This window comes from Petaurus breviceps, unplaced genomic scaffold (assembly GCF_028583685.1).
Source record: "Petaurus breviceps papuanus isolate PSGF00001 unplaced genomic scaffold, PetGlider_PUasm1.0 224, whole genome shotgun sequence".
Lineage (NCBI taxonomy): Eukaryota > Metazoa > Chordata > Mammalia > Diprotodontia > Petauridae > Petaurus > Petaurus breviceps.
In genome coordinates this window covers 7574671-7597094 of record NW_027185887.1, presented here as the reverse complement: position 1 = coordinate 7597094, position 22424 = coordinate 7574671, and the positions used below count along the sequence as shown (strand labels likewise).

Here is a 22424-nt window from a genome sequence, read left to right as displayed (position 1 = left end):
TGGGGTAGAAAACTAAGACAAGCAGACCTACCAGCAGGGAACAGTATAAGCATGGAGTGATGAGGGACTGTTCCAGTCAGGACAGTCTCAGAAGAATGGGATATATTTGTGAGATGTTGCAAAGCTAAAATGGCTAGGCCTGGGCTAAAAATTAGATAAGGAAAAGGGGGGTCAGGAAGAAATGACTGACAGACATCTTCTTTTTGTTGTATTTGGAAAGTAAAAGCAGATCTCTGAAAGACTGGTAGATATGGATATATATACTTAAGTTTTTTATTCCGTAGTGTAATCCAGGGAACATGAGAGATAGTCAAAAGAGCTGGCTAAAAATGATTCTGACTCAGTAAGTCCATTTTCAAATTTGGCATATTGTGAACTCTATTTTCCTTTTAGTAGCAATGATTAGGGAAAAAAAAAACCTTCATTTCTGAAAACTTATTTATGAAAACAAACTGAAATAATAATGCACCATAATTAACAACATGGTGATAAATTTTCCTTACAACCTCAATTTTTGTTTCAAAACAAATAAAAATTAGAAAACAAAAAACCCACAGTTATAATATCATAAAAATTTTAAAGTTACTAAAAAATCATATTACAAATGCTTTTTCCAAACAATGATTACATCTTTTGTCAAAGCAACAATAGAATGATTCTGTGACTATGATTCTGTTATTTGGATGAATACAACTTCAGTGATTTCTTTAAAAAACATGGGTGATGACTACAGATGGATATTTATGTTGTGTTCCTCAAAATCATTTTTTCACATTAAGGTTAATATTGGAGCTTTTATTATAAATGCAATATGATTAAGATTTCATTACATGAAGGCTACAAATGCTGACAACTAAATTTTCTAGAATTCAAGGGGTAGGTAAATACCATTGAAGTTTGACAAATTTGTATGAGCTGGATAAGATTCTTTTTTAAAACTCAGTTTTGGGTGATTTTTAGAATTTTTTCTGGCGTATTACACTACTCTTGCTCTCTTAAAAAGTAGACATTGTCCAATATAGTAAGAATTTTGAAAACTTGCAAATAAATGGAAGGAACTAAACTCTAAGATATCCATATGGTATGGTGGCCACCAGATGACAAACTATCAAAGTAGATTTTCAACTTTGTTTTGGTATATACTTACCACAGAAGGGAAATATCATTTGTCAAAAAGTTTGTGCAGGATTTCTGAAGAAAAATTTAGTAGGCTCTTTAATGAAAGGAAAGAGTTTTCTGACTACAATTGTATCATTAAACACAGAGCAAAGCAGGCAAAGAGGAAATTAATTTCTCAGGAAAAAGTCCTGCAGGCATCATTCCCTGGGTAGCAACAGATGTGATTCACAACAGAGCACTGGATAGTTTTTTTGAGAAGCAGATGCAAAGCTTTCTGATCAAATATTACTAGATTGTAATTTGGCCTAATACCAAAATTCTAACAGGCCACAATAAAACAGCAAGCAAGTACTTGCAATATATAAGCATTAATAACTTTGCCAGCACATTACAAGGATGTGCATATACCTTTTTCCACACTGTCTCCACTTTATTGGAAAGATAATTTCTCTTAAGAAAATTTATTATTTTTAATTTAATATTAATTTAAATAACATATTTTGCCAGTGGATGCCTTAAATAACAAATATAGAAATGAAAAAAATGATATTTCACTTCCCAAATGATCAGACTAATTTATGATTTCACAATACAACTGCACAATATGCGTTAATATTTTCAAAACAGTTAGAATTTATAGGAAGCTACACATTTTTAGACAAATATCCATCTAGCGTATTAGCTTCAAACTAGGCTTCCCCAAAGATTATGAATCCCAGTTACTGTATGCATCTGTTCAACCATTATATGTGTTAAGTATTTCAATTGGTCCAAACACCCCTAAAATGTTAATTACAGCACTCACATGCAAGTATACGCATTAGTAAATAATTGTGCTAGGAAGACTGTTCATGTTATAATTGAATACCCTGGTTTTTGTCATGAGCAGGCAGAGAGCTTGCAGAGTCACAGCCTGAATTCAAGAATGTTGAAAAATTTCTAAATCTTATTTTCTGTGATTATAAGCTTTGTAGGCACTAAAGAATATAAAATATAATACATTGCTGCTCTTGAAAAGCTTTAGAAACAGCATATTCCCTCAAAATGGATGACGCCTTTCTGTCAAACTTATATGTGATTCAAGTCCAAACAACATGGCATTTTGGGTAATGGATGCTATAATTAAAATGTGAGTCCTAAAAAACCTGTTGTTTTAGTGGGTGTTTTTAGTAATGGCTTTGTTCTACATGAAGATAAAAACTCCCTAACAAAGGAATTAATGTATTGCTTTAATAGGCTGCGCCCTGAGTTAAGTTTTAAAATTTATGAGTTCTCTGCAGCATTGTTCTTTAAACAATGGCATTGTCAAATGCAACCAGTGAGAAGATTAAAGTTCTCCCAGCAGATTAAGTACAAATTATCTGTCCTCCTGTTTCAGCATCATTTGTTCATTTATCACATAACGTCTAGTATTTCTGGTCAGTGTCAATATGCTCTGCATCCTTGCAGTTAACAGATGTCTTCTCTTGTCGAATGAATTACTTTATGTTTCACGCACTGGTGGCCGCAGATGTGTCACTATAGCAACATCATTAATTTCAGATCTTACCGGAAACATGCACTCCAATCAAACCTAATTATACCACATTGCTTTCTTGTCCCACAATAAGGAAACTATAATGCAATTATTGGGATACTTCATTTTCTATTCTGCTGTGGCAAATGAGAGAGCCACTGTGATGGACGCTTCTTGTCAAAAAGCTTATTGATGAAGCACAAACCCAATTTACAATCATATAAAGGACTACCTTGCAATTATGTTAGTAATGTAATGCTCCTTAGACTCAACAACTAATTCTTAATCATTTGAACTGAAAGCTTGGGTCACAGCATAAGATTTTTTCAGACTGTTTTTGAGATTTTTCTCTCTACTTCCAACAGAGAGAATGGGGAGTGTTATATTTAAGCAGAAACACAATCACCTACTGATAACTTCACTTCCTCCCCTAAACATGTCCTTTAAGAAAAAAAAAATTAGGTCACTTCAGTGACCTTTAAAACCTGACACACCTTTTACTTATCAACAGCTCCACAAGAGGGCAGGAGAGAAGTTACTTTATGCATTCAAGTTAATATAGAAAAAATATTATTTGTTATTTTCCTCCCACATATTATTTTTAGGGGAAAAAATCCAAAAACATTCCAGAAAATTTATAATATATACTCCTGTTTTCATTAGTCTAGTAAATACCATGTTAGAAGAAATAGGAAAAGTAAAGCATGGGGGTTGGGGGGGAAAGCCTGACGATATTCTTATTATTTTTGAATTCCTGTGCCAATTAAAAGTTAGGAATAACAGGTAACTATATATTTTTAATGTTTCACTGTTTCTCAATTCAAAAAATAAGGAAGAGAATTCACTTGATAATTTTTAACATATCTAAAATGTCAATATAAAGGTCCATAATTTTGTTTTTGTTTTGCTTTTTGGAGGGGGGTAGGTAGGGCAATTGGGGTTAAAGTGACTTGCCCAAGGTCACACAGCTAGTTTTTGTGTTAAGTGTCTGAGGCTGGATTTGAACTCAGGTCCTCCTGACTACAGGGTTGGTGCTCTATTCACTGTGCCACCTAGCCACCCCCATAATTTTTTTTGATAGGCAGAGGTAGCAAAAAGGCTTAATTTGCTGGTGAAAGGATTTCCTTCAGTTACTTTCAAAAATGATTATTGTTTTCTGATATGTGTTAAGAAATTTTACTATAAAAGGTAATAATCTATCAACCACTGAATATAGCTTTGTTAGCATGGAAATCAAAACATTTTATATTAGGTAATAATTAATAGGGCTGGATGGGAACAGAAAGAAAATAAAAAACGTGGTCCTTGCCCTCAAGGGGCCCACATTCGAATAAGGTAGACAATATGCAGGCAGCTATGTACATACAATGTATACATAGCGTAGATGGAAGGCAACAATAAGGGAAGGTGCCAGCAGTGGAGAAGTGGAAAAGGTGAAGGAGAAACTAGGAAAGGTCTGCTGAAGATGTGATCTGAGCTGAGTTCTAAAGGAATCTAGGAAAACCAGCAAGCAGAAGCGAGGAAGAAGAGTAAAGGCAAAGATTCCAGAGATAGAAGGTCATATGTGAGGAATGAATGTGTGAGAGTGCATGCATTAAGCACTTAGTATATGAAAACCACTGTGCTAATCACTGGGGAAAGAAACAAAAAGGGAGTAAGGATTAAGTGGCTAGCTACCACATACCAGGCACTACGCTAAAGAACTTTATAAATATTATTTCATTCGATTCTCACAACAATGCTGTGAAGTAGGTATACAGAGGTTAAATGACTTGCCCCAGCTAGCCCTAGTAAGAGTCTGAGGCTGGATCTGAACTCAGGTCTTCCTAACTCCAGGTCCAGCACTCTTTCCACTGTACGTTACTGCCTCTGCCTAAGAAGATCACATTCTATTGAAGCAGACAATATCTATTGGAGGTTTTAGCTGTTAAGTGAAATGGAAAGTTCCCAAGGTCCTTAGCACGGCGGCAAAATACATGGTAATGTATTCTTTTTAAAGCTGTTTCTACAAATAAAATCAGTTTCTGATGCTGAACCATCTGACAGAGTCAAAAACTTTGATGGCATTCTTCTTTCACAACATGACTAATATGGGGATATGTTTAATATGACTATACATATATTACCTACATCAGATTGCTTGCCATCTTGGGGAGAAGGGAGGGAAAGAAAGGAAGAAGAAAAAATTTTGGAACTCAAAATCTTATAAAAGTGAAATGGAAAAATATTTTTACATGTAATTGGAAAGAATAAAATACTATAAGTGGGCCTTCTTTGGGACCTTCAGTAGAGAAGAAAACAGCATTTTCACAAGTACCTGCCATTATATATCTCCCCAGGGGTGGCTTCACAGGACTCTGGGTTCAAAATTCTGGATGATCTCCAACCTTGGCATAATGAGTGAGTGACTGAGGTGGTCTTACTATAACTTTCCCCTCATACCTGGCTGCTTCACCTTGTTGTGAACAAGCTGCCTTGTTGTAGAAACTGTTCCACAGTTGGCAGGATCCTTCTCCTCAGGAGTTGTTTCCCTGGGTGATGTTTATGGGAAAAGGACTGAAAGCAGGACTGGTAGGCTGAGGAGTACTCCTATTGTCGAGGTTCTTGGTTTTAGAGTCCCGGGCTTAGAAGAATAATGGCAGAGGCAGTGGTAGTGGTTTGACTAACCTGATATAAACTGCCTCCTGTCTCTCCCACAGGGGGAGCAAGAAGGCTAATGCCACTGGATTCTAGAGTATAAGGAAAGGAATGAAGTGTAAGAAGATTACAGATAGGGAGGGCCAGGTTAGGAAGAGCTTTAAATATCACACAGAGGATCTGATATTTGATCCTAGAGATAATAAAGAGCTCCTGCAGTTTTTTGAGTAATGACATGGTTAGATTCACTCATCAGGGGAAATAACAAACAAATTTTGGCAGAGGAATGGAGGATAAATTGGAATGGGGAAGCAGGGAGACCAATCAAAAGGTTACTTCACTAGTCTAAGAGAAAGGAGATACAATGCAGTGTCAGAGTAGAGAAGGAGGCATATGTGAGGAATCTTGTCAGGGTAGAAATACAAGGATTTGGCAACAGTGGATATTGGGGTTAAGAGTGAGGAGCTGAGTAAGATACTTAAAAAAGTTGCAAGCCTGGGTGATTGGGGGGCTGATGTTAACAGGGAAGTTTGGAAGAAGTGGAAATGAGTTATATTTTGGAGATGTTGAGTATAAAATGCCTATAGGATTTCCAATTTTGAGATGCCAAAAGGGCAGTTGTTAATATAAGACTAGAGGTAAGGACTGAATATAAGATCTGGGAATCATAAAGAGATGATAATTATCCCATGGAAGCTGATAAGATCACTAAGTGCGATTGTATAGTGAGAGAAGAAAGGGGGCACAGAAAAGAATCTTGAGGGCAACTTAAAATTAGTCAGAGACACATGGATGAGAAACCAGCAAAGGGTACTTAGGAGTGGTCAAACAAGTAAGGAAAACCATGAGAGATCAATGTCACAAAAACATAGAAAGAAAATATCCAAGGAAGACGGTGATGAATAGTGTCAAAGACTGTAGAAAAAGGTCAAGAAAGATGAGGATTGAGAAAAGGCCATGAAGTGTGTTAGTTAAAAGGTCATTGGTGATTTTAGAGAGAGTAGTTTTAGTGAGATGGTAAGGTCAGAAGCCAAAGTGCAGGTTTAAAGGAGAGGAAGTAGAGGCACTGAGTATAGACAGCTTTCTGAAAGAAAAGATCTTACAAACCAAATAGAAACATACAGTAAATACCAAGAATGGCTAAAATCCCCAAAGATGGCAAAGCACCCTGTTGTTTTTCTATTCCATACCTGTGTACAACTCACACGGGAACTTTAGGGGCTAATGCCATGAGAATAATGGAATGAGTATGAAATTAAGAATAATTGCCACCTCCTATAATTTTTTTAACCTAGTAATTTTTGTTAATAGAAGAGGTAACATAACATAGTGCATAGAAGTTGGTCCCAGAATACAGAAGCCATAGGTTATGCCTTTGACACATACTACCTGTGTGACTAGGGGCAAATCACGTGACCTCTGAGTGCCCCCTGCATCTAAGAATAATTAAATTACAGGTTACAGAGAAGTTACTGATCTGCACTGACTTACTTAGATGATCCTACACGAAAACTTCCCTACACAAATCAAATCACAGGTCTAGAAAAAAAGAACTCTTTATTCACACACAAAGATCTATGAAAATGTTTAGTTTTGTAAAGAAAGATATTCACTATATTCCTTATTTTAAAATGAAAAACAAGATGCTGTTCCTTGACCCTATTACCTAAAGCTATAGTATTTTCCCTCCCTTTATGATCTTTTAATTCTGGGATACAGGGACTTTTCCTAAATTTTCATTTATTCTGAACTTTTTAGAAAATGACACTAATGACCACTCTCCTTGTTGATAATCTCTTTCTACTTATTTCCACAATATTGCTTCCTCCTGGTTTCCTTCATTCCTGTCTGTTCCTTTGTTCATCATCCTCTGTCCTCTAATCTGAGTGTTTCAACGCACTGTTCTCATCCCTTTTCTTTCTGCAATCAATCCATTCCAAATTCCAAAGGTGACAATGAAAACCTTTATGCAGAAGTCTTTCTAATTTACATTCTGGTCCTAATCATCATAATTTGTGTCCTTGGATTTACTAAACATGTAGGCTACTGCAATTACTTCTGTATCTTAAATTTTCTTTAAAGAAATATCAAAGTTTTTTTTATCACTTTTATAATATAGTTTGACATTTAGTAATGCTATTACTCCTTGATTTGTACATCACCTCATTGTTTCTCTTGAGTCTATATCTTTTTTTTCCTCTAAAAGAATTTTGTTATTGCCTTCTCTAGTTCTATAAAAATATGACAAATGATTTGATTGGCATAGCACTAAACGTGCAAACTACTTAATATAATGTTTTTATACTGACATGAAGTAAACATATATTAGTGACTATCTCTCCATGTATCTGTATTATTTATAGGAATTTCTCTACAAGTCTAGTTTTCTTCTACACACTTTAAGCATTTCATAGATATTTTGAAAGGAATTCTTATATTCCTGGTTTTTGCTGTTATTGTATAGAAATGCTGATTATTTTTTTTGTGGACTTATTATACCCAGGTACTTTGTTGAAGCCATTTATCATCTCAATTAATGTTTTCACTTATTCTAGGGAGATTTCTAAGTGTACCATCAAATCATCTGAAAATAGAAACAATTTTACTTCATTTTAGTCAACATTTACATACTATTACTTTTGTTCTTGTCTCTTCCATAGCTAGCATTTCTAGAACAATGTCAGATAGTAACTGGGAGAGAAATTATTGTTGCTTAACGCCAATCTGTGATGCTAGATATTGTGTTCCTACATTGCAAACTAGCTCTGAATTTTGAATATATACTGTTTATAATACCAAAGGATTCTTTCATGTTTATGCTTCGTATGCTTTTTTTTTTTATTTTGGGAGGAGGGAAATCAGGGCAATTGGGGTCAAGTGACTTGCCCAAGGTCAAACAGTTAGGAAGTGTTAAGTGTCTGAGGTTAGATTTGAACTCAGGTCCTCTTGAATTCAGGGCCAGTGCTCTATTCACTGCACCACCTAGCTGTCCCTTTTTAGGGCTTTTTTAAAAAAGGTAAATAACAAATAGCACATTTTACAAAAGGTTTTTTTATATATTAAAACAATCATGTGGTTTATGTTTTACTCGTTTATATGATTTTTATTATGCCAATTATCTTCTTTTTTTTGAATTGCATGATTTTATTAAACTGAAAAATAGAAAAAATATATATATATAATAAAAATAATTTGTTACTTGAAATGCAAACCCCCAAAGCTCCCTAATAATATTGGCATGGAAAAGATAAAAATATTTGTTAAATTTATATCCCCTTTACCTATCCTCATACTAAGAAAAGTTTCATAAATTACAGTTATCGTTTTTCCATGTAGGAATGTAAATAGTTCCTTATGATTTCTTCTCCCCATTTACCTTCTCATGCTGCTCTTGCTTCTTGTATCTGAATGTCAAGTTTTCTATTCACCTCTGTTTTTCTCATCAAGAATGCTTGAAAGTCCTCTATTCCATTGAATGACCATATTTTCCCCTGAAACATGATACTCAGTTTTGCTGGGTAGATGACTCTTGGTTTTAATCCCGGCTCCTTTGCCCTCTGGAATATCATATTCCAAGCCCTTCGATCCCTCAGTGTAGAAGCTGCCAGATCCTGTGTTATCCTGATTGTGTTTCCACAATATTCAAATTGTTTCTTCTTGGCTACTTGTAATATTTTCTCCTTGATCTGGGAACTCCAGAACCTGGTTATAATATTCCTAGGAGTTTTCTTTTTGGGATCTCTTTCAAGAAGTGATCAGTGAATTCCTTCAACATCAATTTGGCCCTCTCATTCTAAAACATCAGGGCAATTTTCCTTGAGAATTTCTTGAAGGATGATTTCTAGGTTTTTTTTAGATCATGGCTTTCAGGTAGTCCAATAATTTTTAAATTATCTCTCCTGGATCTATTTTCCAGGTCAGTGGTTTTTCCAATGAGATATTTCAAATTGCCTTCTATTTTTTCATTTGTTTGGATGTTTAATAGTATATTGTTTTCTCATAAAGTCACTAGCTTCCATTTGCTCCAATCTAATTCTGAAGGAATGATTCTCTTCAGTGAGCTTTTGAGATTATTTTTCCATCTGGCAAATTCAGCTTTTTAAGGCATTCTTCTCCTCATTGGTTTTTTGAGCCTCTTTTGCCATTTCAGTTAGTCTATTTTTTAAGGTGTTATTTTCTTCAGTCATGTTATTGACTCTCTTTTCATGATTTTCTTGCATCATTCTCATTTCTCTTCCCAATTTTTCCTTCACTTCTCTTATTTGGTTTTCAAAATCCTTCTTAAGCTCTTCTATGGCCTGTAACCAGTTCAGATTTTTCTTGGAAGCTTTTGGTGCAGGAGTTCTGACTTCATTATCTTCCTGCCATTCCATGCTTTGATCCTTTTTGTCCCCCAAAAAAAGAATCCAAAGTTGGATTGCTGTGCTTGCTTTGCTTCCTTTGCTTGTTCATGCTGCCACTCAATTACTTTAGTTTTGAGCTTTCTGCCACAGTAGAACTCTGCTTCCCGAGAGGAGAGCTTTGTCCCAAATTGCTGGGGTTTTCAGAGCTGCTGGAGCTATTAGTTGGCTGACCTCTCTGAAGCCTCCACTAGCTCTGGCATCTGGTCATACACCCCAGGATCTCCACCCAAGACAGTGATCTGCATCCAGCAGGTTAAAGCAAGAGTGATTACCCCTCAGAATGGTCACTTGGCCCCACAACGATCTGTAGGTGAGGAGCTCTGAAGCAGTCACTTGGCAGTGGTTGCATGGCCGCTGTGCTTCAGCCACTTCTCTCTCTGGGGGCAGAGGCTGGACCACACTTGCAGTCTCCCTGTTCCCAAAGTTCACACTGACCTTTTACTTTGCTTTTGGCATTTATGGGTCAATAATTCTGGAAACTGCCACTGCTACTGGTGATCCACTCTCCTGAAGTCCTTCCAGCTGCTCCAGGGTTGGGGCTTCCCTGAGCGTAAAACCGCATGCTCATGTGGGGCTGGGCTCTGCTCCTAGGGTGCTGCAATGGACCCTTCCGGCCTGCCTGCCAGGCTGCCTTCAGCAGAAGATTTGTTTCTCTTTGTCACTTTGTGGGTTCTGTAGCTTTAAAGTTTGTTTTATTCATATTTTATAGGTATTTGAGGTGGTTATGGGGAGAGCTCAGGGAGTTTTCCTGATTCCACACCACCATCTTTGGCTCTGCCCAATTATCTTCTTTATATTGAACTGTGTTATGGTTTTTGTAAGAATTCATTTTGTTCATAGTAGATTATTTTCTGGATATATGGCATATATAAACTTTATATATGATCCTTATGAATGTGAAATTTAAAACCTTTACTGATTTTGGCTTATATCTGTCTTTTTCTGCTTTATCTATCTCTGGTTTGGTTATCAGGACCATATTTGTTTTATATAGCCGAGTTTAACAATGTACTTTATAGAATTCACTTATAAATCTAGGGGAGTTCTGTTTCTTAAATTTGAATATTTTTTTCCTTCTTCTTTTAGGTACTCAGTGAACTGTTCTCAGAGTTTAAAAGAAGCAGTAGAGTGGTCTGGATTGCTCTCAAAAAACTGCAAAACACTTTTACTGACTCTAAGCTTCCTAAAATAGTAAAGATTTGCTGAAAGAAAATGAAACTTGGCATACCATTGCCTCTGAAAAACAAATTATGAGTCTTACACATGTGGCAATGGAAAAGGTTTGAAGAGAATATAACATATATCTGCTGATAAATTCCAAAAAATAGTAAGACAAGTATACAGCAAAGAAAATAATGGATTTGTCATGTCACAGGTAGTCAGTAAAAATACTTCACTGGTACCCTTGTGATTTCAAGAGAAGTCAAGGGAGGTCTTCAGCATCATGGGTGGACCTCCTGTAGCAAACTTTTGAGACATGGCTAAGAATTGTACTGGATGGTCAGGCATGGGAGGGCTGTTACTTGCATAACTGAAGGGAACTCCTAAACTGAAGATTACAGATCCATTTTAAACTCTCAGATCTTTTAGAAGTTACTTGAATGTAATAGTTCCTGATAATTCTCTTAAAAAGAGTGGCTCAAAAGTCTTAGAGCAGTTACATGCTTTAATTGCACTAAGATATTTTGTATACCGTATATATGTTGTAAATTCATGTTCCGAATTTTTAAATCTTAGTAATTTGTTTTTTTTCTATTAACTGATACATTTTATTAGTCATTTTTAAAAAACATCTAGCTCTTTGGTCAGTTATAAAACCTTTTGATTTTTAAGTTTTTCTATTTCTCATTTAATTTTCTAGATTTTGTTAATGTACTTGTAATTTGTTTCCTTAGATTTTGTGAAAAGTTTACAGAGATACACATTTTCCTCTGACATTTGCTTTAGTTGTATTCCATAAGTTTTGGTTTGTCACCTCATTATTATAATTATCTTTCACATTATTATTTTTGTTTATATGATTTAGGTTAGCTAAAAGGTTTAATTGACAATATTATTCTTTTTCAAAGAACCAGTCTTTAGTTTTGTTTACTGATTCCACAGCCTACCTGGCTACTTATCAACCTCCCCCTTTCCCGATTTTCAGTATTTTCTCTTTTGTGCTTATTTGGTGTTTTCAAAAATCTTTCTCTACTTTTAAAAACTGTATACTCAATTCATTAATCATTTCTGTTAAATGCTAATATAAACTTTCAGAGATATACTTTTTCCTCCTAACAATGATAACTAGAATTCATATAGCATATGCAGTGTGTTTCACAAGTATATAATTTTATTTTCACAGATACAGAACTCTATACATTGTGCCATCAAGTTCAGTGAAGAGGGTTTTAGCAGCATCCCTGAAAAAAGATAATTATGCAAATTACAACAACTTTGAAATTTATTTCACATTATGCAAACTGGCAAAATATGGGAACAATAACTATTGGAGGGACTCTGGAAGATAGACACACTGATGCACTACTGTACATGGAGCTGAAAATTACTCTAACTCTTCTGGGTAACAAGAGCTAATTCTGCAAGAAAAGCAATTAAACTGTCCATATCCTTTGACTTTCATACCATTTCTGGACTTATAGACCAAGGAATTTAAAAAGAGAAACTTAGGTTTAGTGCATTCCAAAAAATTTCACTGCAATTTTTGGTAGCAAAGAACTGAAAACATTCATCAATTGGGGAAAGCAAAAAAAAAAAATCCACAACTATATAAATATAATAAAATATTATATAATAAGAAATGATAAGTAAAAATTCAGAGAAACATGAGATTCATTAGGATGATGAAGAATGGTATAAGTAGAATGAAAAGATATGCACAGAAAGACTATAACAATGTAAATGAAAAGATCATTAAAAGGAAGTTGAACTAAATAACTGAAGAAACATTCAAGGTCCTAAGAGCACAGTTAATGAAACATATATTTCCCCCACACAACAGAAAAAAGTGCAACATGATGGAATATTGTACACACTCTCAGTTCCAGTCTTTACCTAAAAGTTTGCTTAATTACTCTGCTTCCTCACAAGGAAGTTACAATGGGGATAAGGTTGGGTGTGTGTTGGGGGAGGTAAAAATTACTGTGATATTAAGAGAGATTTGAAATCTATTTTTAAAAAATACCATCTTCCATATTTCTTTCAGTTTTTTTCTTCCTGCCATTTTGCTTTATTTTGGGGCACTTGCTCTGTGGGGCCTGGTGGGGCAGGAAAATGGTATTAAGATATCTTTTACTCTACCATCTTCCAAGGATTCCTATCCCATCTCCTATCCCTCCATTTTCATTCCCACAGTTATCACCTTACTTAAGATTTTCATCATTTTTCATGTCTACTTTTGAGCCTTCTGACCATTTTAATTTTAAAAATTTCAGTTAATTTTCTTCCTTAAGGGAAGAAAATAAAAAATGACTTATTTTGACTTTTAAGGCCTTCTATAACCTAGCTCAAACAAGTAATTTTAGTTTTATTTCATACTATTCCCCTTAACACATTTGAAAAAGGAAGTAGAGAGTAGTGAATAGTGTACTGGATTTGGAATCAGGTTCAAATGTGTGGATTCAAATCTCAGCTGCCACATTTAATAGTGGAATTACCACAAGCAAGTACCTTAACCAATCTAAGCTCTATGTCTTTATCTTTGAAAACCTCTTCAGTGTTTCTGTGAAATTAGGCAAGTAAAGTATATAGAGAGTTTATAAATGTCAGCTATTATTATTCCATGGAAACTAGACTACTTATGTCTCCATTTTATTTCAATTCACTACTGACATATATTTGCACATACTGTATTCTTGCATGGAACGGACTGATTTCCTTGCCTTACAACCAGAACCCTCATGAATTTCTCCCCTTTCTTCACTATTCAGCTCAAGTGGTATTCCTATTCTTTCTGTGATGTCTTCCTTGATCTATGTCCTGTCCTTTACAATAATTTTGTGCTTGTTAAAGTAAGCATTTTTAATGGAAATATTTTTTTCAAAAGCATCACTGTGAACTCAATTCTTGTCTTAAGAGTCACTGTTAAGGATTGGAAAAAGGAATGGAACATGATATGGGTATAGTAAGGACACTGAGTTTTTCCACTGAGGAGTATCTCTGAAAGACTGGACAATTTGCCCAAAGCAATCCAGCCAATTTGCTTCCTTCTGTAAAGTTTAGGGCCCAACGCTTTGTCCATTCACTACATTTTCTCCAGAAATGCAGTTAGGTAGCAAAGTGGAAAGAATGTTAGGAGTTGGAATCAGGAAGCCCTGAGTTCAAATCCTGACTCGGATGCTTACTTTCTGTGTGACCTTTAGCAAGTCTTTTAACCTGTTTCTGTCTCAGTTTCCCCCTCTGTAAAATGGTGATAATAGCACCCACATCAAAGGAATGTTGTAAGAATCAAATGAGATAATTTATGTAAAGTACTTTGCAAACCTTAAAGTGTTATATAAATGCTAGCCATCACTACCATCATTATTATTATATACATGCTTATTTTCTAATTCAATGGACTATTCATTTCACTGTATGTCATGGTTTGAAGACATTTTTTTGGTGCATTTAATTTTTCCTTTATGGATTATTGTAGATATTGCATTTGACCAACTATGGATTTCACTGAGAAAGCCCTATTATCCTCTAGGGTTTGAAACAGTCAGAACAAGGTCATGTATCAAAAGGTATGTCTGTATGACTACCATTTATAGAGAATCTCACTTTTCATATGGACCTTGCACAAGACATTCTCCATGAAGAAGGCAAAAAACTGTCAAAAACACATTTCGTTTATGGTCTCCTTTGACATTTATAAACAATGCTTCAAAGTTTTTTTTCCTTTGGTGGCATTAAAAATAATTTTATATGATTTTAACATATGCATGAAAGAGTCCTTTTTTGGAAAAAGAACCTTCAGAACTGCATTTTGCTTTACCAAATGCTTTTTAAAAATTCACCAAAAAAGAAAACCCAACCCCAACAATAACAACAACAACAAAAAAGACACAGTAGAATTTCGTATTTTTTGTACCTTTCAGCCATTTGTATAATTGTAAAGATTTGGTATGCAATGGAAAATTGTTTAATGAAGCCTTGCCTGTTACTATCTAATTTTATTCATTACAGATATCCTGGATATATATGTAAAAGGATGAGAAAATGAGCATTCAGTGGGTTATTGGTATTTTCTTAATCTTCTACTTTGGGGATGGTATCTTTTTCCCCATAGTGGGGGGTTGCATCTCTTCCCTGATATGTTTTTGCAAAGTAACCTTCAGTGCTTTCAAGCATAGATTTTATTCGTGTACACTTGATCTGGTCCAGTAGTTTTTGTAATTTTAATTTTTTAAAGTGTCATTTCAAATTTCTAGTGTAACATCTTGCAGACTAAATTGTGAGGGTGTAATGATGGTTTCTCTGTTGTTGTTTATAAAAACAAGATAAAAATACTTTTATACAAAAAATAATAAATTTATTGTACTTTTGTTAGTTTCATCTATTAATGCATTTTGGATGAGATAATTCAAAGTGATTTCATGCCAAGATTTCTGTAGACTCCTTTCTGCTTCCCTGTTCAAGCTATTTAAAGGAAACACTGCTCTTAATATTTACCATATTCTTTTGTAGTGATCGATAAATCTTGGATGTTGTGCTTTCTGTGTGGCAAGGAGATACAGGTGTTGCTGTATAAGTTATTTTTTATGATCTTTTGTCCTCCCTGTTATGCTGACCGCTTTATACTATGGAGCTTTTGTAGGTTTTGATGATAAAGTTAGTATCTTTACCATTTTCAAACTTTTGTTATTGTTGTTCTGAATATGTCCAATAGAAACTTTCCATTGTTTATCCTTTCTTATAATTTGATTTGTTTTAATTTAGTTGTTTAAATAATTTAATTAGTTGATGGTTTGATGGTACACAGAGAGCTGATTTTGAATAACTTCCATTGAGTAAAAAGTAGTTTCATGTCTGTTAAGATATTTTCTCCTTAAATTTTTGTCAAGTTGTTCAGCACCTTCTGACTTTCTTAGGGAAGAAATTATTCATGACATACAGCATTAGTTTTTAAGTAGTCTTTGCTTTCTATTAACTCTGAAATATGAGTCATGTTTTCTAATACACCTTTTGCTATTCTCCCCTGTACTCAATTTTGTATTAAGGTACAAATAACATGCTGACTTAATTTGAAAAATTTGTGAAATTCTTTGTAGAAGTGAATTGTAGGGGCAGCTAGGTGGCACAGTGAATAGAGCACCAGCCCTGGAGTCAGGAGGACCTGAGTTCAAATCCGGCCTCAGACACTTAACACAAAAAACTAGCCCTGTGACCTTGGGCAAGTCACAACCCCAATTGCCCTACCTTCCCCCCTCCAAAAAAAGCAAAAAAAAAAAAAAGTGAATTGTACAGAGTGATTTAGATTAAGGGGACATAAAATGCTAAAAAAACAAACAACCCAAACAACTCACATATAATACATGAATAAAGTTTGAAAATATTAAATATATCACTTCAATGTACTGCTTGCATATAATCACAGTATGATGATGACTAATTGAATGTTTACTGAAATCAATAAAAGATGATTAGAAATAGTACCTGTTTTGTCTGTTAGCAAATAAACTAAACGTCCAAGTTCTTCTGGTATTGTGCTGGTTCGAACAACTGTTCCAGGTATATGTTCATCCCTCATAATCATCCATCCATAGGCTGCTTTGCCCATATCCAAGTTCACACGCAAACTGCCAAATAAATCCACAATATAATTAATCATTGCACCATAAAGATAGGATTTTTCTGTTCTAAATTTTAATGTAGAAATATGTTTACATAACACTTGTCTTTAGCTTTATATTGAAAAAATATATGATGCAATTTTTGGACATTAAGTTGAATTATATGAAGACTTTCATAGAGTAGCAAAGTATTTCTTTAGGACTTACTCATTTCACCAGACAGATAGTCTTTAGGTTTCCCTAAATTGGATCAATGAGGTCTAAAACATTTTGAGGATTAAATTAAATCTAGTACTATTGCCTTATAAATCATGGAAGTTTGGGGACAGAAGAAATCCTCTGGATTATCTAGCAGGAGTGGGGAACCTGTGGCCTTGAGACTACATATGGCCCTCTAGTGAGGTTCTTTGACTGAATCCAAATTTCACTGACCAAACTCCCTTAATAAAAGGATTTGTTCCATAAAACTTGGGCTCAGTTAAAAGGCCACACCAAAGACCTAGAAGGCCATGTATGGCCTTTAGGCTGCAGTTTCCCCACCTGATAATCTAACTTCTTAGTTTACAGAGGCAGAGAAAGAAACTGACTTAACCAAAATAATACAGAAAATTGATGATGGTGGAAACAAGATTATAATTCAGATGCCCTGATTCCTAGTCCAGTATTTTTTTCTCCTACAATACATTGTTGTTTAGCCTCTTTTCCATCCAAGGTTAATGCTAGCTATAATGTTCCAGACTTAATCTGATGATGTTGCATAGTCACCCTAATCATAATCTAAAAGTATATCTCTAACTGTGGGATATTATAAAAAAAAAGTCAAGAAAGACTTTTATACAATATAATAGGAACTCCTAATAAAATGTTGTAAAAAATGAGGCAGAATATCAGAACACAAGATCTAAAGTAAGGATAAAATATATTCCAATTATTCTAAAACATGCTGCGAAAAGATTCCTCATTACTAAAGAGGCAGTCAACATTCACCTCTTGGAATCACTGCCAAAAATGGTATGTTACTGGATTCTTTATTCAGAAATCACAAAGAAAAAAAATCTACATAGCTGCATATTCTGCAACCAGCAGGCACTAAAATTATGTGAAAGAGTTTGTAGCTTTGCAACTATTCTCTGGAAATTAAAAATCATTTCTGGCTGCTTTCAAAGAAGATTTAACAAAATTAAACTTTTAATATTTCATATGATATTTGTGATGGCAATTCACTCTGAAGTAGTCTTAAATTTATGGTTAAATCTTGAATAACAATATTTTTAAAAAGCAACAGCAAAAACAACAACGATACTCATTCTCAAGCATTCTATTCTTGTAGGAAACATAAAAGCATCATAAAGTATCTGATTTTATTTCATTTACTTTGAGATTGGTAAAGATATCTTGTAGCTCATTAAGGAAATTATGTTAAATCCAATGGACTCTAAGCAATCACATTTTCAACTTTATGGAGAGTATGGGAGGGTTAAGTATTCCCTCAAAGTTGGAATTTCCAGATGTTAAGCTTTAATGGCTACTAATAAATGGCACTGAAAAACTCAGGCTGTATTCAAAGAGTTGAGATAAAATCTGCAGAAATAAAAGGATTAAGGGTAAGAAAAGAGCTACCAAAGTTCATCTTTTTAACTTCATTAAACTGTCTTTATAACTCAATTAACACATATTTCATTATCTTTAGCTCAAAAATCTAGTTGGTGACAGTACAGCTTACTACAAAAAGCCCTAGATTCAGAATGAGAGAGCTTGGGCTCTAATTCCAGGCTCTATCTGTCTGAGTTTGGGCAAGTTACTTGGACTTATGGCCTTGTTTTTTTCGTTTACAAAATATGGAGATTGGAGTAGAGTTCTCCAAGATTCCTTCAGTTCTTAAATGGAATAATTCCTTACGTGCTTGTATACTGTTAAAAATGTTATTTATTTTTCTGCCCATCAACTAAGGTGCAGTAGACCTATAACTAGAACAATAAAATTCTAATTAATCATTTTATTCATTTAAAAAACACTTTAAGTACCTTTGATATGCCAGGCATTTGCTTGCATTAGGGATAAAAGATACAAAACCAAAACAATTCCTGTCCTCAAGAAACTCACATTGCACTAGATTATTACATTTTACTGATTATATCTTACTAATTCATGTTTTCCATCAATATCATTTCACAATAGTACAATACAATAAATCACAGTCAGGGAAGACTACAGATTGACTGGATGCCAGTAAATCACTTTATTTCCTTTTCATCTTATTATAACCAAATATGAAGTGGTAAAAAACTGATTATGAGGTTACTTATTCTAAGCTTACTCATCTTTACAGTACAGAAAAGCAAAAAGATGCCACAAGTTCTATTTAAAATGTTCATCTGAACAACAAATAAAAATCAGTCTTATGTAACCTAAACTGAACACAATGGATAGACTGAGGAGAGGTATTATTAGAATTTGTCTACCTTACTAAATAAAGGTAAACAATACAAGGTGATTATTATTTTAGGGTAGAGGGGTATGAAAATGGCTGCTGTGGCTTTATATTCTAACTTAGGTTTTCAACAGGTACTGACTTATTACTTGCTCAGGATATCTTTGGGTAGCTAGGTGAACAGAGTACTAGGCACAGTGAATACAGTTTTAGGCCTGAAGCTGAGAAGACTCATCTTCAGGAGTTAAAAATCTGGCCTGAGACACTTACTAGCTATGTGACCTTGGGCAAATCATTTAACTCTGGTTATCTCAGTTTCCTTATCTATAAAATGAACTGGAGAAGGAAATGGCAAACCACTCCATTTTCTTTGACAAGAAAACTCCAGATGACACAAATGAACAACAATCACAACAGGATATCTTCTGACAAGTGGACACCACATACAACTTTCTAGGGTAAGTCATAGAAAAAATATAACCTTTACCTTGTTCTTTGCAGAAAATGTACAATTAGTCAGATAACAGAATGATAAGGCTAATTTGGACTTTCATAACCTAAAAGGAATGCAAGTATCCCTGATAGAAGGTCAGAGAATCTTCAGTTTAATAGTGGCAGCCTAACAGGGAAAGAAGTAGAGCTCTTGGGATGGTAACTTATTGACAATTCATAAGTATAGGCAACATGATGACCAATTGTTTTCTTTCTTATATGGAAAATAATAGAATAGACATGTTGCAGTAGATTGGATTTGAGCTAAAGAAAACTTTTTTGACAATAAAGGTTGTTAAAAATTAGAATTTATTATTGCTAAAGGTTGTAGAATCTCTTCATTTGGAAATTTAAAATAAAGAATATATACACATATTCTTAGATCTTTCTTCTCAAATGGCTTAAGCATAATATTGTCTCACTCAGGGAAATTAGCCAAGTGACTTATGTGGAAACTTTCAGCTCTACAATTCTCTGATAAATCTAAATGCATAGCATGTATTATATGTATCATGTCTTTTAGGAGGAGGACTTTGTATAAATATTAACTGCAGATCTCTGTGCTTAACTCTATGCAAAAAAGGGACCCAGATGGCTCTGGGGGAGAAAGTGAGGCTGATGACCTTGCACAGCTTTCCCTCATTTAAATCCAATTCACTTGCATGCCATCATCTTCCTGATGTCATAGTCCTCTTTGAGAACAAAGGACAAACGTTAAAAAAATTGGGGACTGAGTGCTGAAGATACAAACAAAACCATGGCCCCTGCCCTCAAGAAGCTTAAATTCTAATGAGTAAACAGATAAACAGCTATGTAAATGTACGCTACATACAGAGTCAATGGTGGTAATTTCTGATGGAAGGAACTAGCAGTAGTACCGTGTTTCCCCGATAATAAGACACTCTCATTAATTTTTTTGGACAGAAAAACACCAGAGGGCTTATTTTCAGGGGAGGGCTTATTTTAATGAACATTGACAGCAATTTTAATAAACAGGTAAATGTGAACAAAAAAATGTACCTTTATTCAATAAGCAAATCACTGGGAAGAACAGGATGATGCGCTCACTGCTGCAGCTCTGATTGGATGCAGCTCGGAGCGCGGCGTGCATTTCGGGGGGGGGGGACGGTGCATACAGAGGGTACCGTAATGTAGCATGTAGCGCAGGGGATCACCTTCACTACAGTAGCAATCTCAATAGGGCTTATTTTTGAGGAATCTTACACAGTAAGGGGAGGGCTTATTTTCGGGATAGGTCTTATTATCGGGGAAACACGGTAGTAAAGAAAGCAAGGGTAAGGAAAAACCAGGAAAGTCCTTCTTTAAAAGGTAGGATTTGTGCTGAGTGTTGAAGGAAGCCTGAAAATGTCTAGAGAGGGAGAGCATCCCAGGCATGGCGGGCAGTTAGTGAAAAGGAAGAGCTGGGTGATGGGAATGTCATGGGCAACAATTCAAGTATGTTTAAATTGAGTGCAATCTTATTTATTCTATCAATAAAAGAGAAGACAATAATATGGAAAATGCACACTTAAACATGATATAAAATTGGAAAGGTGTCTAGGTCAGTAAAGGAACCACAGAAAAGTTAGTACAATTTAGTATATAAGAAAAAGTAAAATAATGAGAATTGGATTTATTTGTCTCAAGAGACTGTACCTTAATTGGTCACAGAATAAGTGCAATAAGTCGGGAAGATTGTAGAGTGACAGTTAAGCAGAAATTTGAAAGCATTATCTCAATATATCTTAGCTATTTAGAACTCAAACGTAATGGTGAAACAAATGAATAGTACAACCAAAGTACATACCGAAGGAAGATAATTAAAGCTATATTTAAAAGACTAAACATCACAGTAGGTATACAAAGAAATACTATTTAGCAGCAGTGGCACCAGAAGATACAAGACTTTCTTATTTCACAGTATGTTAAAAATAAATAATGTCTTTCATTATACAGAAAGATGGGTGAGACATACTTGGTACATGGTTTAAAGCATTAGACCTTGTTATAAAGATACCTCAACTGGGACTTGTAGCAGCAAGCACCCCAGCGTTCCCAGGGTGGCTGCTAGCACAGGTTCTTGGATCTGCTTTGTTAAAGGAAAGCAACTCAAAATGGGTTAACAAGCTTACTTTAATCAGTCAGACATATATCGTTTACCTTGTTCAGGGGAAAAAGGTCAGCACCCCGAACTTCAAAGTATACAGGCAGAATTATCAAGACAGAAACAGATCAAGTAGACAGATTTCCAAACTGTCCAACCATTACATCCATACCCAGTCAACATCTGGGTTTCCACATCTGGGTTTTTCAAAGCCGGGGGGGCCCTGGACAACGGCTTCCCAGAATACAGATCAAATCACAGAACACTTCTCAAAGTGAGCCCCCAAAACAAAGCTACACATCAGGGCTTATATAGCCTTCTCCTGGCTCAGAGAATGTAACAACCTTTTGGACCCACTGGCCAATCAAAAAGTATCTACTGAAAAACAAGCCTCCCTCCCCAGGCTTCAGGTGCACTTTAGCCTAGGGGCAGGGAAGATCTTCCAAATTTGCATTCCCATTACAGGACTAAATGTCTTCACTGATGAAAATTAAGTTTAATCATTTAGCATTTGATTTTCTTAAAGTTTTAAATTTACTGGACACATTGAAAAGATAAATATAAGAAAAATTATCATTTTCCTTCAACTCAGAACATCAGTTTTGTTTTTGTATCCTCAGGGTCTACCACGGTCCCTAACACATAACAGGTACTTTAAGAAAGCTTGTTAATTAATACACGAAAGGAGACTTGATATTTTTTTTTGATTCACAGTAGATAATTTTGTGCAATAAGAAAGAAAAAATCTTTTAAAATATAATACCCTTTTTCTGCTGAGTTCAAACCTTAAAAAAGTATCTTCACTGTCACAGTTTTACTGTTAAAGAATTTTTATGCCTTTCTGAGAATTTGGAAAAGTTAAGGCTTCTATTTGTAAACCTTATATTCAAATAGTTTGGTTAGTGAAGGATAGTTAAGTCAAGGTTAGTCAAACTGATTTATTGGG

At 34.9% G+C, this 22424-nt stretch overlaps 1 protein-coding gene across 9 annotated transcripts in view; it reads right to left on the bottom strand.

The window, feature by feature from the left end:
- Positions 1-22424, bottom strand: part of ATP9B (ATPase phospholipid transporting 9B (putative)) — a 509413-nt gene that overhangs the window by 125829 nt on the left and 361160 nt on the right. For all 9 annotated transcript variants that reach the window (XM_069095002.1, XM_069095000.1, XM_069095001.1 and 6 more), the window contains one exon: positions 16315-16457. In XM_069095002.1, the coding sequence (XP_068951103.1) occupies positions 16315-16457 (143 nt within the window). The remainder of the gene's footprint in view (positions 1-16314; positions 16458-22424) is intronic.